General features: G+C 43.8%; 1 protein-coding gene across 2 annotated transcripts in view; it reads right to left on the bottom strand.

Moving 5' to 3' along the window:
* SMTNL1 (smoothelin like 1) overlaps positions 1–18,140 on the bottom strand; it is a 177,800-nt gene extending 159,660 nt beyond the window's left edge. For both annotated transcript variants that reach the window (XM_082269150.1, XM_082269151.1), the window contains exon 1: positions 17,674–18,140. In XM_082269150.1, coding sequence (XP_082125276.1) covers positions 17,674–18,089 — 416 coding nt within the window. In that variant the 5' untranslated portion in view covers positions 18,090–18,140. The remainder of the gene's footprint in view (positions 1–17,673) is intronic.
* Between the last annotated feature and the right edge of the window lie 1,365 nt (positions 18,141–19,505).

Below are 19,505 nucleotides of genomic sequence, written 5' to 3'. Positions count from 1 at the left end.
TGCAATTAGGAATTGTGATCCCTTGGTATGTCATGGGGGATTTAGGTCCCCAGGTGTGACATGGAGGAACATCATGGTCCCCAGGTGTGACACGGAGCAACATCAGGGTCCCCATGTGTGACATGGAAAAACATCAGGGTCTCCGAGTATGACATGGAGGAGCATCAGGGGCACCTGGTGTGACATAGAGGAACATTGGGGTCACTGGGTATGACAGCAGGACATGGAGGAATATTGGGGTCTCAGGATGTGACATGGGAAAACATTAGGGTCCCTGGGTGTGACATAAGGGGACATCAGGGTCCCCAGGAGGAATATGGGGGTCACTGGGTATGAAAGCATTACATGGAGGAACCATCAGATCAGGGTCACTGAATATGACATAGAGGAGTTTTTAAACCCATCCCTTTTTATTATATTTTATTGTTTTTTTTTTTTGGGGGGGGGGCGTGTAGCTGGTCTTGCCTAGGGCGTAAAATAGTCTAGCACCGGCTCTGTCTGTGCCAGCTACACGCACAGGTGAAACACCTTTTTCAGCTGCGAGTAGGCGACAGAACCTGCAGCAGTATTTGGCAGGGCCTAATGCGCCTTTACAAATGTTGAGGCCAGGACAAGTACAGGCGATGGTAGATTGGGTTGCTGACAGTGCCTCCAGTTCCTTCACATTGTCTCCCACCCAGTCTTCTGCTGAAAGGTCAGAGTTGGCACCTGCAGCCGATGTCCATCAATCTTTCACCTCACCCCCTTGCAAATCAGCTAAGCAGTTTGAGTCCCAAGTCATGCAGCAGTCTCTTCTTCTTTTTGATGACTCTGTTAGCATGGTTTCCCAGGGCCATCCACCTAGCCCTGCCCCAGAAGTGGAAGAGATTGAGTGCACCGATGCCCAACCACTTATGTCTCCAGATGAGTACATGGGAGGACCATCGCAGCACGTCTCGGATGATGACGAAACAAAGGTGCCAACTGCATATAGTTACGCTCCTATCACACCTATATATGTCTAGGTGTATATATACATATAAGTATGTGTGTATATATACCACTATACACAAGTTCAGATGTTTTGCCTGCCTCCAAAACCCCCAAAAAAATGCCTGCAACAACACACCTGGGCGCTTTTTTTTTTTTTTGGCGCTAGCGTTTTTTTGGGCATTTCTTTGGGTTCTTTGGAGGCAGGCAAAACATCTGAACTTGTGTACAGTGGTATATATACACACATACTTATATGTATTTTACACTTAGACATATATAGGTGTGATAGGAGCGTAACTATATTGGTGTTAATTATTTCATTAGCGCAAGTAGTGTTTTCTGCTCCTTTCACACCTATATATGTGCAGGTGTATATATACATACATGGGTGTGTATATATACCCCAAATACACATGTTCAGATGTCATGCGTGACTCCAAACATGTGCTCAAAAAATCCCTATAGACGCCTGCAGCTAAAAAGCAAGCTGACAGGGGCGAAGCCATATTACTGCAGCGAAAGTGACTTCAGAGAAACTAGCTTTTCTCTATAGCGGTCACCCTGATATGGAAGGGTTTGGTCACCCTGCCATAGCAGTCACTGTCAGTTAACCCTACACTACACTACACTACGGTCACCCTGGCACTTAACACTTTCCCTACAGAAATGGAATAATTAAAGCTAACTAAAGTGTAAAAGAGCACCCTAACTACACTAGATATCCCTTTCCTCACACTAATAAATGCTAAATGACACTTTGTAGCAGAAGTCCACGAACTGCTTCCACTCTCTTCCATGTCCCTGTATAACAATGCTAGGAATTTGGCTGGGGCTATCTTATATACTGGGGGGCGTATTCACTAATGATTGGCCTATGGACCCCCTAGTCACTCCAATCACATTCCTAGCATTCTCCTGCCCCCTCAGTTGGCTTTTGCTAATGGTTCTGGTCCAATCATGGGCTTTTAAAGCCCATTTCCTGTCCCATTGCATTTTGGTCGGTTCTGGTTGCCGAATTCCAAACTTTTTGGGCAAAAAGTTCTAAATTCGGCCGAACCTCGAACAGCCAATGTTCGGGTCGAACACTTTTTTTTGTGTGATTAATAGTCCCTGGGGTATGACCCAGAACCCTAGGCACTTTTTAGGGGCATTTATTGGGTTTTAGGGCTTCAAAATTGTGTTTTTTGATTACCAAAGTTCGGATCTCATTGATTTCAATGGGGTTCTGAAATCCGGGCCGAACTTTTGGGAGGTTCGGGTGTTCTGGTCGAACCAAACTTTTCAAAAGTTCGATCATCCCTATTGTCCAGCAGGGGCACAGTTCTGGAGGATGACGAGGATGAGGAGGAGGAGGATATGGAACCATGTTCACAGCAGGGTGGCACCCAGGCCAGCTCATGGCCATCACTGGTGCGTGGCTGGGGGGATACGGAGGACACAGTGGATACACCTCCCACAAAGGACAGTTTTTCGTTGCCCCTGGCATACATGAGCGATTACATGCTGCAGTGTCTCCGCAATGACCACCGAGTTTCCCACATAGTAACTTGTGCTGATTACTAGGTGGCAACCATGCTGAATCCCCTTTACAAGGACAACGTACCGTCCATAATTCCCTCACTTGAGCGTGATCGGAAGATGCGCGAGTACAAGCGCACGCTGGTAGACGTGCTGCTGGTGGCATTCCCACCTGACAGTGGGGGCACAGTGGAAGCACAAGGCCAAAGCAGGGAAGGAGGAGGAAGAGGTCACCAACGCAGCCAGGGCACCGCCAGCACCTCAGAGGGCAGGGTTAGCATGGTTGAAATGTGGAAAAGCTTTGTCAGCACGCCATAACAAGCAGCAGCCCCACCAGCTGATATGGAACGTCTTAGCAGGAGGCAGCATTTCACTAACATGATGGAGCAATATATGTGCACACGCCTAGACAAAATGAATGACAGGTCTGCCCCCTTCAACTTCTGGGTCTCCAAGTTTGGCACATGGCCTGAGCATGCCCTTAACGCCTTGGAGGTGCTGGCCTGCCCTGCAGCCAGTGTATTATCAGAACAGGTATTTAGCGCGGCTGGGGGCGTTATCACAGACAAGTGCAGCCACCTGTCCAGAGCCAATGTGGACAAGCTCACGTTCATTAAAATGAACCAGGCATGGATCCCACAGGACTTGTCCGTACCTTGTGCAGAATAGACATACATACCGGCCTTACCCAGCCATTGTTGGATTTGATCTTTCTTACTCTTTTGGGGGTGTACCCTAATTTAAAAAAAAATGTAATTAAAAACAAAAACCAGTGTTGGCTACCTCGTCCTCCTCCACTGCCGCCGCCGCTGCTTCCACCTACACTGCCATATCCACCGCCACCTCAACCTCCTACTCCATGTGGGCCTCGTCCTCCTACATCATTCAAGATGATTATTTTTTATTTTTCTGTTTTTTATGTTATTTTAAGTTATTTCCCTATCCACATTGGTTTGCAGAGAACTTGCCATGCTCTTAAGATGGTTTTGCTGCCATTTGCAGCCCTCTAGCCATTTCCATGTTTGTTTTAGAGCCATTTTAGTGCTAAAAAGTTTGGGTCTCCATTGACTTCAATGGGGTTCGGGATTGGGGTAAAGTTCGGGTTAAGTCCGGGTCAAGAACCCAGACTTTCTTTTCAAGTTCGGCCGGACCCGCCGAACCCAGACATCCAGGTGTTCGCTCAACTCTACCCAGAATATATCAGCTAGGGTGGGCTGCTCTGTGTCCCCAGGGTCCCCATCCTGCGCACCCAATGCTTCAGGGTCTGTGGTTGTGTCCATGGGCTCACTCCCTCCCTGCACTGAGGACTCCGGTAGGCCCGGGCCGTGCGCCTCCCCCGCACTCACCTCCTTCCCTGCTGGAGTGGGGGATTTCTGTGTATAGAAGCGCCTGGTGCGCTGCGCCTCCTTAGGGGTGGATTTGGGCGGCTTGCTGGCTTTGCTGGAGCTCATAGGCTTTTCAGCACCTTTGGTAGGCCTCTGAGGCAGACTCACTGTGGTGAATCTTGGATTCCCGGCATCCCGGCTTCTTCCCGCGGTTTGCGGCGCTGCATCACCCGGGAGATGGACAGGCAGGGGCTCCGGGTGGTCACGAGGTGGTCGGGCGTCAGTGGTGGCAGAATGACATGGCTGCGGGACTGGAAACAGGATCAATGCAAGGATACCGTCGGGAGCTCTGTGAGGCACGTCCACTCACATGCCGCTCTTGGCCACACCCCCCAGTTACAAAGTAGTTGAGGTTGAATAAAGACATCAGTCCATCCAGTTCAACCTGTACAGGTGTGTGTATGTGTCAGTGGCCTGATCATTTCCCATAACACTGAATGTTGTGATCTGTGAGATGCGTACTCAAGAGTCTTTTAAAATAGCCATACTCCCCGCAGCTACCACCAATTGTGGAAGAGAATTCCACATTCTCACCGCCCTTACGCAGCTTAAGGTTAAACTGCCTCTCTTTTAATCTCATTGTGTGGCCACGTGTCCTCTTGCACTCCTTGAGACTTAATCGTTTTTTACCTATGCTGGGATCGCCATTGAGGTATTTGTAAATCGCTATCATGTCCCCTCTCAGGCGTCTCCTCCCCAATAAAGAAGCTTAATAAACATAATGAATAAATACATATTATTTTGGATTCATTCATTTTATTTGGATGAGAGCAGAGCGGTAATCTTTGACCCTTGGATAATCAGCCGTTTATTTTTGCATGAACATTTTTCGATAATATAAAAAATAGACTACATATGAAATGGAAACACGTTGCAATAAATACAATAAGGCAAGGGTAGGCAACCTTAGAGAGATGGAGATCTACTTGAACAACACTGATGAAGTCAAAGTTTACCGGGCACAGTGTCCCGTAGGGATGAGCTTCGAGTACATTGGCTGTTTGCTCATTCGTCGAATGACGAATAAATGGGCTTCTTCGTGGGAATTTCGAGTTTCCTGCATTATTATGGACTCTGACCTATGATTTCAATAAATCACCTGCTGGCCGGGGGAATTGAACCCCACAGCATTCTCACTGCAAACCTGGTATTCTACCATCTACTGACGTCAGTAATTTATTTACTGCACCTGAGCAGTGCATTGTGGGACGGCTTGTGACGTCCGGTCACTATAAAAGAGCTGTCAAAATCAAAGTAGCTCAGAGCGCTGGAAGCGTCTGGAGAAGCAGGAGCTTCTTCTTTTTTTTTTTTTCTATTTTTTGGGCGGACGGGCGACTGAATTTTTTTATTTTTTAATAAAGGACTTTTCCGAAACTGGCTTTTGTCTTCATTTTTTTTGTACACTTTTTTGGTGAATGGGTAGGGGTACGATGTACCGGATATCCATTCACATGGGGAGGTGGGATCAGATAAGCCTCCTCCTCGCAGACCCCCACAACTACAGCCCACGGTTGACGAGAAGAGACCCCTGTCCCCATCAACATGGGGCCATGTTGAGGGCATGTGGCCTGGTATGGTTCAGGAGGGGGAAGGCGCTCGCTCTCCCCCACCCCCATCCTGGCCAGTCAGGCTGTGTGCTCGGATAAGGGTCTGGTACGGACCGGGGGGGGGACCCCACGCCGTTTTGTTTTCATTCTTTTACCTGTATTGGCGGGAGCCGACAATACATTACAGCCACAAGCAAGTTTAAATGACATTTTTTCTTTAGAAATGTCAGTATTGCTGCAGCAGGCTACAAACATTGCAGAAATGCGCTACTTTACATGCACATTAAGGGGGCCCCCAGGCACGATATTTAAAGGAATTTTTCATTTTTATTGTTTCACTTTAAGCATTATTAAAATCACTGCACCTGTAAAAACTATTGTTTTAAAAAAAATGTTTTGCATTGATTCATGTCCCCCAGGGCAGTACCCAGGTCCCCATACACTTTTTTGGGCCAATAACTTGAATTTAAGCTTTTAAAATTAGGACTTTTGATTTTTCATGTTTCGTGTCCCATAGACTTTAATAGAGTTCGCATGTTCGCTAGAACATTTCCCCTGTTTGAGATGTTCTGGTGCGAACTGAACAAGTGGGTTTTCGGCTCATCACTAGTGTCCTGTTGTTAGGGCCAGTCCACACCATAATGCAGTGCCAGACAGACATGTTCCATGTGTGTTTATTGCACCATGTTCGAAATGCACTGCCTTTGTGATCTACTGCAGGTGATGATACATTGTTAACCCCAAATATAGATTGCAAACACAGTGGGTGTGTGGACACAATAATAAAATAAGTATTGCAAGAGAGTGCAGGGTTCAAAAGTGCATTGCGCTCAGAATGCAGGGATCGGGAGTGCGTTGCTCTCAGAATGCAAGGATCGAGAGTGCATTGCACTCAGCATGCAGAGATCAGGAGTGCATTGCGCTCAGAATGCAAGGATCAGGAGTGCATTATGCTCAGAATGCAGGGTTAAGGAGTGCGTTACGCTCAGAATGCAGGGTTAAGGAGTGCCTTATGCTCAGAGTGCAGGGATCAGGTGTGCGTTACACTTAGAATGCATTGATCAGAAATGTGTTATGCTCAGAATGCAGGGTTAAGGAGTGTGTTACGCTCAGGATGGAGGGTTAAGGAGTGCATTACGCTCAGCATGCAGGGTTCGTGGGGGGGGGGATCATGTGAAGGGTGATAGAAGACATTGCTATGGGAGTGTCCACTGCCCCTTCACATCCCCATCCCTGCCCCACACACAGTTGTGTCCTCTTTTCCCCCTATAGCAGTGACCTCTGGACCCCTTCCCTCTCATATAAAAGGTTGACACTGCCGAAGTTATTCCACCCTACTCCCGCATCACAGCTCCTTTGTGGACCCGGTCAGCCATAGGAGATAGCCGGCACCTCTCCTTCTGTGACTGACGGCTTTCTTTGGTTCTGTTTTACATGTGGAGAGACGGTACCACCTGGAGAAGTCTTGTATTATTCATGTCACAACAGCCTTTCTACATTCTGGCTTCCTGTGAGTTGCTGCATTTTGTTTTATACATCCTTAATAAAGCAGTCTGTACTTAGAGCACTTTTCTGCTCTTTTTGTATCTGTTCCAGAGTTTTATTCCTCACTTCTGAGAAAAGCTGCTTGGTGCAGCTGGATACCTCACACCCATTGGATTTTCTCATTTTGGGACTGTTTATGGACATTCCATATTATTTATTATATTATGTGGATGGACTTCAGCACTTACATGCATGTTTTTTCCCTTCCCTCTCATGGCAGTGCTCCATTGCATCCTACTTGTGCACACAGCGGAGAGTGAGAGGCAGTACTACCTGGGGGGGGGGGGGCAGGGGGGTGGAGGGAGAAGGACCAAAGGCGTGGCGGAGGAGGCTGGGTGCAGAGAGAGAAGCTAGCAGTAAAAGGCGGGGGTCAGCAGAGCAGACCTGTTTGTGGACTACCTGTCACCTGCTCACTGTCGAGAGGTAGACCACGATTGATGGGTTGCCAACCCCTGCAGTAAGGTAAACATGCATAAACTCTGAGGACGTCACCGGAAGTGACGAAACGCGTCAGTTTGAACCACATAGCATCATTACGTCACGTTGAGGTGGAGCGCAAGCCGGAAGGAAGCCCGTCGCTTTGTGAGAAGGAGGAGCAGCCCGCACCGCTAGACCACCAGTGATCAACTTTTTAAACTGTTTTTGCCCGCTGTATGGGAATAAAGGATTTTCCTAAACTATATTACACCATTTGGAGCCCTCTTTTCTTCTCCTACATATTACTACTGACCGAGTTCCGTGGAGCCTAGAGGAGCCACCAGCAGCTCACAGGACCAATTAAAGGGGAAACCCACTAAGCCCAAGGGGCTTTTTCAAGCGAGAAAGGTTCTAGTGCCATATGGCATATAGAGCCCACTCAATCTGGTAAGTGACCCATTTTACCTATTTACCAAGGAATTGATGTCACGGCAAACCACGCCAGAGCACTTGCACTTTTGGATTTGAAGATTTATTTGTTATTAAGGACATTCACCACCACTTTTGAGCACTGAAGTCACTTGATCTACTTTGGACTTTATTCTTAATATTTTAAAAACATTTTAATTATTGTTTCATTCATAATTTGATTTTTTTATATATTTATATATTTATTTATTCACCATGCACTAATTTGCACAAGTATCCACTAGAGGGAGTTTTTGTTATAAATGAATATATGTTGAATCTTTTTAGTAGATGTTAAGTTTACACTGGAATTGCACATACTATATATACTGGTATCAATGATATAGGACTCATTCAGCGCTATAATCAATAAAATGGAATAAAAGCTACTGGACACCAGTAAAGGTCAAATCTATCAAGTCCCAGTAGGCATAAAATACAAAGAGGGTGCAGCGCTACAATAAATAAGAATATGAATATATACACTCAAGGATATGGATATAAAGGAGTCCTTAAAACAATCCAATCACAGTCAATAAATAGACATAAATGCAAGGTAGAGTCCTTAAATGTCACAGAGCCAAGCTTGAGAAATAAAGGAGACCCGTGCTGTAAAGGATGAAATATTGCACCTCTTCATTTGTGATTCCATCACCATATGTGCTAGCCTCTCACCTCAATTACCCGACCTCTAGGGTCATTGCGCAGTGTATTGCCAAATACCGCATGGGCTCCCAATCTCCAAAGCAATGCCTCCAATCTCAGAGCGTTTAACAGTATTGCATTCCACCAAAAAGAAGGAACAAAAGACATCTAGTGCTCTCCGTTTGGTCAATATTTAATGCATATTAAAATCAGTATACTTACAAACACAGCACTTTCCAAGTGCATAACGATCAGCTAATACAGAGATACACAACAGGCTGTGTTCTCGATGTGAGATCCCTTCGGAGCGATGTTGTGTATCTCTGTATTAGCTGATTGTTATGCACTTGGAAAGTGCTGTGTTTGTAAGTACACTGATTTTAATATGCATTAAATATTGACCAAATGGAGAGCACTAGATGTCTTTTGTTTCTTCTTTTTGGTGGAATGCAATACTGTTAAACGCTCTGAGATTGGAGGCATTGCTTTGGAGATTGGGAGCCCATCCGGTATTTGGCAATACACTGCGCAATGACCCTAGAGGTCGGGTAATTGAGGTGAGAGGCTAGCACATATGGTGATGGAATCACAAATGAAGAGGTGCAATATTTCATCCTTTACAGCACGGGTCTCCTTTATTTCTCAAGCTTGGCTCTGTGACATTTAAGGACTCTACCTTGCATTTATGTCTATTTATTGACTGTGATTGGATTGTTTTAAGGACTCCTTTATATCCATATCCTTGAGTGTATATATTCATATTCTTATTTATTGTAGCGCTGCATCCTCTTTGTATTTTATGCCTACTGGGACTTGATAGATTTGACCTTTACTGGTGTCCAGCAGCTTTTATTCCATTTTATTGATTATAGCGCTGAATGAGTCCTATATCATTTATTGTCAGCAAGTCTATATACATTTGGCTGCTAATCTTTAAGAATGAATGTTTTTCAATATATTGAGGTGCGTGAAATCATTTTAGATGATGTGTTTGCACGCACTGCCATGTCTAAAGAACCGAGTGACCTTTCCCATCATTTCAAAAAGTTAGGCCACTTGTTTGAAAAGAAAATTAAAGCATGGTGGGATGTTGTATCATTCCAACAGTATATCTCCTCTAAAATTATCCCGCGTCGCTTGTGCTGGGATATCCCACCTAATGATGGGCTATTAGATGAGGAATCATATACAGAATGGAGTGATTTCTTCACCAAAAAGGGTCTTGAGCTCCTTGCCTTTCTGTTAACAAGGAAACAGAGAAGGATGAAGGCTCTCGAGACCCAAATAGAGGCTATAAAAACTTCTATAGAGAAAGAGAAGGATAAGCCAGAGTTTATAAAATTATCAGAAGAGCTCAAAAATAAACTCATTAAATGGGACAAGGAAGCTCAGGAAAAGAAAAAGAAAATTTTTTTAAGAGATATAGGAGATTTTGGCAGCAAAATGGTGTATAGGTGGCAAGTCTCCCTTTCACCCTCAACCATCCCTGAAGTAATTCCCAGTTCCTCAGTGAGTGAGGAAGTACCTACTTTAGATTGTGGGACTCCTCAATCGAGGTTCCCCCCGTTAGGGGGCCCTCCACCAAGAGGAAGAGGTCTTGGAAATAAAAGAGGGAGAGGCAGAGGAAGAGGGAGAGGCCAGAAGTCTTATTACCAATCCTCATCCAGGGAGAATTGGAGTGGTAATGATTATTACCAATCTAACTCCGAGTGCCAAACTGTCAAAAACTATCAAAAACTATCAAAATAGGGGTTATCGAGGAGGACCGAGAGGCCGTAGAGGACAGAGAGGCACTTTCCCATCAGGGAATCGTCCCATCCCAACAGAGAATAGGTTTCAACCATTACAGAATCAAGGAGAGGATCCCCATTTTTTAGGGGCACAGAGGACCCCTTGGAGGGACCCTCAACCGGGCCCATCAACCCCATTGGGAACCAGACCCTATTATCCTCCTCAGCAGCCCCCGTATCCGTTTACAAAAGGGAAGGAAAATCAAAAGAAAAGAAAAAAAGAGGATGCAGAGGAGGTAAAAGGGTACAAAAAGCCAAAATCCTGATAGGAACTGGAATATTCAATCTTAGCGGCGTTACTCTCACAGATGACGAGATTAGAGTTTTAGACAAAGGATTAAAATTCGTGCCGACTAAGAACATGAATAAGTTCGATACCTATATTAATCTCCAGAAGTTCACTAGATTACTAAGTATTAAAAAACATTTCTTATCGAACCAGCAACAGGGCAAAGGAGAGGCAACTGTCTCACACCATTCTAAATTACAAAATAAATCGGTGTTCAATCCCCCTAATGTAGACACAAAAAATATTGAAGTGTTTAAAAACATGGTAAGCCGGGATCTCGACTCACTCAGGATCAGGAAAGCGAGTGATCCACAACGAATCAGAAAGGGTATTAGATTGCTTGAAGGCAGAAAAGACCTCGTAATTCGCCCTGCTGATAAGGGAGAAGCCTTGGTAGTAATGAGTGGGACTTATTACCGCCAAGAGATGCAAAGGCTCCTAAGTGACAGGGACACTTACTCCCTCCTCTCAGGTAACCCTATGATCAGGTTCAAAAAAGAACTGGGAGTTTTGATAAATAAGGGAGAGCAATCAGGAATGTTGAGCTCCAAGGAAGCTCAGTACCTGAATCCCCTATTTTGTAGAACCCCTATCATTTATTTTCTCCCAAAAATTCACAAGCATCAGACGTGTCCACCAGGCCGTCCGATTGTAAACGGTATAGACTCCGTAACGGCCAGGTTAGGTCAATATATTGACCATTATTTACAACCTTTGGTATGTGGTACTTCCGCATACCTTAAAGCGGAGTTCCACCCGAAATTTATACTTACCTCCATCTTCTCGCTCCCGGTCACCTGAAAAACAAATGGATAATCGCAATTTTTTTTTTTTTTTTCACTTACCTTTTAGAGAAAATATACTCACCTTACTTCCTTCTTCCTCCCCTCGGCGGCCACGGCGATTCGTCACTTCCTGGCTTTTGCAATGATTCCTGGGAGCTGAACGTCATAGCTCCCAGGAATCATTGCGCCTGCACCGGCCCCGACGTCAGTTCCGGGGCGCGCGCGTCATCCCCTTCTAAACAGCTTCTGGGCATGCCCAGAAGCTGTGGAGGGATGACGCGCGCGACCCGGAAGTGACGTCGGGGCCGGTGCAGTGCATCGTGGGACCGAAGAAGGAGGAAGAGGACCGAAGAGGACGCGGAAGAGGATCGTGCTGGCTTCAAGCTGCCCACACCTGAGATGGCAGCGCTGGAGAAGACAATTTCAAGGTAAGTATATCTCCTGAAAGGTAAGTGCAACCCGGGACAGATCAGAGGCTAGCCATTGTGGAATGTGCTAGCCCTGACTGTCCCGGGGGTATTTTTGTAAAAAAATGTATAACCAGGGTGGAACTCCGCTTTAAGGACACGAAACATGTCATACAATCACTTGGTGACTTAACAGAGATTTCAGATAGCATACTGGTGACTGCTGACGTAGGGACTGCTGACGTAGGGACTGCTGACGTAGGGTCGCAATATTTGTAAACACCATAATTAACCACGAAGATGCTCTGAAATCTGTTAAGTGGGCTTTGAGTAAGTCAGACTTACCATCCAAACATCAGAAATTTCTTGTGGAATGTCTGGATTTTTGCTTACTAAAAAACTTTTTTTGGTATAACCAGGAATATTTTTTACAAGTGAAGGGAGTTGCGATGGGAGGACGGTTTGCTCCCAGTGTGGCAAATGTATTTATGTCACACTGGGAGGAAGAGGTGATCTTCTCAAACCGTCCTCCCCAACTGAGTTGTTACCGTCGTTTTATCGACGACCTCCTCCTGGTTTGGAGAGGAGATATGACCAGTTTGCAGCAATTCATGAACCATCTCGATTCTAACAACAGGAACATTGAATTGACATGGAATGTGAACACAGAGAGCATTATATTCCTGTATTCGGAGATTTTTAAGAATGAAGGGTGTTTGAAAACTCGAACCTACTTCAAACCCACGGATCGTAACTCGTATATACCAACAGGAAGTTGCCATCATAATCTATGGTTGTGCAACATTCCTAGGGGGCAGTTTCTGAGGATGAAACGGAATTGTTCCTTGGAAGAGGACTTTCATTCTCAGTCTAAAATATTGGCCTCCAGGTTTTTAGAAAAAGGTTACGACCCTGGGCATATTGAGAAGGAATTGTCTAAAGTTAGTACCATCGAACGAGAAACCACTCTCATGCCTTCTACAAAAACAGCCCCTAGTAACGAATTTACCTTTGTGTTGGACTATAATGTCCAGTACAGGAAGTTTGAAAATATTGTGACCAAGTATTGGCCTATTTTACAACATGACAGGATATTAGGCCCCGCCCTTCCGGAAAAACCCAAGTTTGTTTACAGAAGGGCACCAACTCTTAGAGATCGGTTGGCACCAGGGGTTATAGATCCTCCTAACAAATCTGACAATAGGCTTTTTCCATCCCTGAAAGGCTTTTATGCCTGTGGAAGGTGTGCTGCATGCAAAACCTCCAAAGGCAATATTAAAAGAAGAAAGGAGTTCCTGGCTACAGCTACACAAGAAGTACATGTTTTGAAAGATTTTATTACATGTGAAACCAAGGGTGTAGTATACATGCTCGAATGCAAATGCGGATACCAATATGTGGGTAGAACCACGAGGGCGTTGCATGTACGAGTTGGAGAGCACATGAACAAAATTAGACAGGGTAAGGATAAGCATAATGTCCCCAAACACTTTAAAAGGTACCACCATTGTGACCCCACCGGATTAAAGTTTTGGGGTATTGAGAAAACCACTCGACATTGGAGGGGAGGAAATTTTGGCAGGCAATTAAGTCAAAGGGAATCATTCTGGATTTACCAGACCAAAGTTTTAGTTCCGGGGGGTTTAAATGTGGAATTCGACTTGAATTGCTTTATCTCCAATAGATAGGATGTGCTGGTTTTTTATGTGGTTTATGTGTCCTTATGTGTTCTTATGTGTTTATTTATATGCTTGTAATTTATTTATATGCTTGTAAATTATGGTGCTATGTAGATGATTAAGATCCATACGGAGCCTCGCGGTACACGTCTTTTATAGCTTTTTATGAGGTGATTTTAGAATTTTATTCACTATCCCCAATTTTAGGTAGTCATTACCTTTAAGAAAATTTTAAATTATTTTTTAAAAAACATTATATTTAAAAACATTGCATGCACTTTGTATGGTTGTGTTTTTTTCCTATTACAGTAGGTTTATGCATCCATTATGGAATAAGTGCAATATCATGCATGTCTGCCCAATATTATACTGATCGGGTCTGGGTGTTTCTGATCCGTGTTTTTATTCCCAGTTTCCGGTTTATAATATATTGGCTTTGCTGGCTCCAGAGCCTCCCGGAAATAGGGCGGGTTTCCCAATTTCAAAATGGAAACCTGAGTGTTTCCTGTTCCGCCCCGGGATTTAGCATCTGGTTTCCAAGCAGCATCGATAAATAGCGTGCGGGTGCCGCCCTCTACGTACCCCGCTGAAGAAGTCACACCCACTGACGCAACGTGTACGGGGAAGGAGCTGTGACGTCACCTGCGACGCTCCGAAGGGATCTCACATCGAGCACACAGCCTGTTGTGTATCTCTGTATTAGCTGATCGTTATGCACTTGGAAAGTGCTGTGTTTGTAAGTACACTGATTTTAATATGCATTAAATATTGACCAAACGGAGAGCACTAGATGTCTTTTGTTCCTTCTTTTTGGTGGAATGCAATACTGTTAAACGCTCTGAGATTGGAGGCATTGCTTTGGAGATTGGGAGCCCATCCGGTATTTGGCAATACACTGCGCAATGACCCTAGAGGTCGGGTAATTGAAGTGAGAGGCTAGCACATATGGTGATGGAATCACAAATGAAGAGGTGCAATATTTCATCCTTTACAGCACGGGTCTCCTTTATTTCTCAAGCTTGGCTCTGTGACATTTAAGGACTCTACCTTGCATTTATGTCTATTTATTGACTGTGATTGGATTGTTTTAAGGACTCCTTTATATCCATATCCTTGAGTGTATATATTCATATTCTTATTTATTGTAGCGCTGCACCCTCTTTGTATTTTATATATAATGGTATCCACTGGTTATAGCAAGCGCTGTATTTGGTCTTCTATAAGACCATTTATATTTAAATAAAAGGGAAATAACATGATTCCTACTTATTGTGTTTGCAATGGGAGGAATTCCGACTTCTGTTCCATAGAGTGGCTCTAGTACACCGTCACTATACTGGGCCTGCAGTGGCTGGGTGCCCATGTGTGATCCATGGGATGACAGGAATATGTTTCAATTTCGGGACTGTCACGTGGAATCCAGGAAGGTCCATTTAGTGAAACAGGATAATTTCTGCAGACATTTTGCTACAATAAATGAGCCTCCTCATTACCCACAAGCAGTCCCTGTGTAGCTGTCTCACAGTTACTGCAGAGTGAAGTGAGCAGCATGGCGGGTGAATGTTTGACCTAAACTTCTCTGCAAGCCTTATGCTGTGATCCCAAGACACTGCAAGTGACACAAGCAATCACAGGACTTTGAGACAAAATTTGAGAGACAGTTGGTACATTTGAGAGAAGGTTGTAGTCAAAATCAGAACAGCTTAATAGATATAGTGCAGTGAGTAAGACTTGTCAAAGTAAGAAAAAAAGAAATTGTATGCACACACTACATCTAAGGACTGGTAAACTGCAATATATTAATAGCAATAATATTACATAGTTACATAGTTACATAGTAGGTGAGGTTGAATAAAGACAATAGTCCATCCAGTTCAACCTGTGTAGGCATGTGTGGCTGTAATCATCTCCCATACCCCTGAATGTTCTGATCCTTGAGATGTAAGTCTAAGAGTCTTTTGAAAGCCACCATACTACCCGCAGAAACCACCTCTTGTGGTAGAGAATTCCACAATCTTGTTGCCCTAACAGTAAAGAACCCCCCGCGTTGCCTGAGGTTAAAACGCTTCTCCTCTAATCGCATTGTATGCCCTCGAGTCCTCATGCAATCCCTTCGAATGAACAGCTTTTTTTCTAAGCTGGGATCCCCATTAAGATATTTATAAATTGCTATCATGTCCCCCCTCAGACGTCTCTTCTCCAGGGAGAATAAATCGAGCGATTGTAGACGCTCTTCATAGTCAAGGTCCTCCAATCCCCTAATTAGTTTAGTTGCCCTTCTCTGGACTCTCTCCAGCTCCAACACATCCCTCCTGAGGACTGGCGACCAGAACTGGACGGAATACTCCAGATGCGGTCGGACCAGAGTTTTATAAAGTGGAAGGATTATAGTCTTATCTCTGGAATGCATCCCTTTCTTTATGCATGCTAATATTCTGTTGGCTTTGGAAGCTGCCGCTTGACATTGCATGCTGTTTCCTAATCTATCATCAACCAATACTCCCAGATCCTTCTCCATTTTTGATTCCCCCAAGGGCTCCCCTCCTAACGTGTATTGTGATTTTATGTTTTTAGTCCCCAAGTGCAAAACCTTACACTTCTCCACATTAAACCTCATTTGCCATGTCGTTGCCCACTCTGTTATTTTGTCCAGGTCATTCTGCAGGATATCTGCTTCATGTTGTGAAGTTATTGCCCTGCCCAATTTTGTGTCATCTGCAAAAACTGATATCGAACTACTGATCCCGACCTCAATGTTGTTTATGAATAAATTGAACAAGGTTGGTCCCAGGACTGAGCCTTGGGGGACCCCGCTTACCACCTCAGACCAGTCTGAGTATGCGCTGTTTATTACTACCCTTTGGACCCGCCTTTTTAGCCAGTTCCGTATCCAAGAGCAAACCCTGCTATCGATACCTGCAGACCTTATTTTATAAATTAAGCGCTTGTGGGGAACTGTATCAAACGCCTTAGCGAAATCCAAGTACACCACATCCACTGGTCTCCCCCTATCTAGCTCACAGCTCACCTCCTCGTAGAATGTAAGGAGATTGGTTTGACAAGAACGCCCATTTGTAAACCCGTGCTGATTACTGCTGATGATGTTGTTGTCCTTAGCAAACTCTACAATATAGTCCCTTATCATCCCCTCCAGAAGTTTACATACTACTGATGTCAAACTGACAGGCCTATAATTTCCCGGGATATGCCTCTGGCCCTTTTTGAATATTGGAATCACGTTAGCTTTCTTCCAATCCCCTGGTACATCTCCTGTCCTAATACTGTCAGCAAAGATCAGGAACAGTGGTCTCGATATAACTTTACTGAGTTCCTTGAGTACTCTCGGATGTATGCCATCCGGTCCTGGTGATTTGTTTGTGTTAAGTTTATCCAGCCTTTCCCTGATTTCCCCCTCTGTTAGCCATGGTGGCAAGTCCTGTTTATTACTACTAACCATACAGTCATGGTCAGTGTACCCCTCCTTTTCCTGTGTAAAGACTGACGAGAAAAAAGCATCTAGCACGGTTGCTTTTTCAGTGTCCTCTGTAACCATTCTCCCATCATCGTTAATTATGTGTGCAATATGCTCTGCCTTAGTTTTTTTGCTGTTGATATATTTAAAGAATTTCTTTGGGTTTTTTTTACTATCCTCCGCTATTTGTCTCTCAAAGTTGATTTTAGCCATCTTGATTTCTTGTTTACTTTTCTTATTTGCCTCCTTGTATTGCTCGAAAGCCGATACTGTGCCCTCTGATTTATACTTCTTGAAGGCCAATTTTTTCCCCCTAATAAGTTTAATGACGCTACAGTTTAGCCAGCCAGGTTTGGCTTTGTCTCTTCTAAATTTATTTCCCATAGGAATGCACTGCAAGATGCCTTTGCCTAATATGTTCCTAAAGCATTCCCATTTTTCTTCTGTGGTCAGGGATCCCAGGGTTTGGTCCCAGTTTACCTTTTCCATCATTGAGTACAATTTTGGAAAGTTTGCCCTTCTGAAGTTTAGGGTTCTTATGTTCCCCACTTGTCTTGTTATGTTGTTATTTACACTAAATGTGATCATCCTGTGATCGCTAGAGCCCAGGTTGTCCTGGACTCCTACCTCCGAGATTATGTTACTTAATAATATTTGGGTTTAGATAAACACTTCATTTTAAAGAAAACTACTGGTTCTTTAAGGAATATATGTAAGGAAAGGAAACAAATTATTAAACAAGAACTCGTTTTACCCATCTGCTTGAGCTCCAGGATCTGGAAGTCCAAAATCAGTTGTGCCTTTTCTACTTTCTTGCTCCTTTTTAGCATCACCCTCTATAGCAGCTACTGCTGGCTCAGTGCATGCAGTCTCTTCATGTTTTTCAATGTTTGGGATAGAAATCTCCTCTGTGACTTTGATTTTATTTGCTGGTGAAATCAGATTTTCTTCAGAATGAATATTTCCTTCCTGGTCAGTCTTTTGTGCACCTGATCTTGCTACTTCATTCTCATACTTATTTACCTTTTCCATTGAATACAAATCATATGTTCCTTCCTGTTTATTTTCCTCTGTTGCTGCTGTCACTTCTGTCACAACCAATTCCTCATCCATATTTTGATCTACAGCATCTTGTTTTATTGTTTTGATGTGATTTAGATCAGCTTCCATTCCAATGGCTGTATTTCCCTATAATTTACCAAATACGAAATTCTGAGGAGTCTGTTTGCCTATCCACTGAACCCTGAGCCTCAGATAAAACTGCTCTGAAAAGTATCTGTCTTCTTCAGTGCTTTTCTCCTTTCCTTATAGGTGCCTATTTTTATTCAGGATTAGCTGGAATTATCCATGCTCCTTATGATGATGTATCCTGCCAGCTGTCACTTCCATTCTCTGTCCTTAGACAACTAAAAACAGTTCTGCATTATGTCACCATCACTTTTACTTTTCCAAGTAAATACTAGTACACACAGCCCTATTTATAAAGCGGTGAATGTGACCTTCACCACACATCCACTATACGTGATTAAATCTGTAATTTAAAACATATGCAACAAGGAGATTTGCCTACAATGAATGATTGATTATCATATTCAGTGCTTTTTTAAATACGGTATGCCCCATGCTTATGAACAATGTCAAACAACCTTATACTACGAGCTTGTTTGTGCTATTTGTGGTGACCTGTGTTCTTTTAACAGTGGATAAATGCAGGTCACCCCTTAGGCACATAGAAAACATTTTTTAAAGCAAATGGGCATGTTGTGTTGACCTGCCTACTCCCCCCCCCCCCCCTCTTAAAAATAATTCTTGCATTTGTAAGTACTTAAAGCTTTTGTTATCCTAAAATTTCACGTTCCTGATATGCGCCTGCTGTAGCATGTACTGTACTTGAATGATGAGGATCCTGTTCTTTTAGTATGCTTCCTTTGTGTGAAATCCCTGGTATTCCTGTCAGTCCCTCTTTTATATTAACCACTTCTGGATCGGAAGATTTCCCCCCTTAATGACCAGGCCATATTTTGCGATTCTGCACTGCATTACTTTAATGGACAATTGCGTGGTCGTGTGATGCTGTGCTCTCATAAAATTGATGTCCTTTTTTCCCACAAATAGAGGTTTCTTTTGGTGGTATTTGATCACCTCTGCGATTTTTTTTTCAATACAAACAAAAAAAGAGCAACAATTCTGAAAAAAAAAAAAAATATATATATGTTTCACTTTCTGCTATATAACATTCCCAAAATAAATTTAAAAATCTAAATTTTTTAACATTTTAGGCCAATTTGTTTTCTGCTACATATTTTTGGTAAAAATCACAATAAGCATATAGCTTAGCAGTGCACATGCTCGGAGGGTATGGAATTTGCACTGTAGTGTGTGTGTGTGTGTAATGTTACACCGCCTCAGCTCTTACATTAAAACAGCTCTGCTGCAACATGATTCATCCCCGCTCCTACCCCTGTCACTTCCCTGATCTCGGCTAGTAAATGTAAAAGCGGCGGCGGGTGTATGAAATGTAAATCACGGAGATCTCGGCTCCGTGATCCGCTTTTACATTTTGTAGCCAAGATCAGGGAAGTGACA

This window comes from Pelophylax lessonae (genome assembly GCF_965119305.1).
Source record: "Pelophylax lessonae genome assembly, chromosome: 9".
In the NCBI taxonomy this organism is placed as follows: Eukaryota; Metazoa; Chordata; class Amphibia; order Anura; family Ranidae; genus Pelophylax; species Pelophylax lessonae.
Note: the sequence above shows the minus strand (reverse complement) of the source record. Positions and strands in the feature narration are given on the sequence as shown.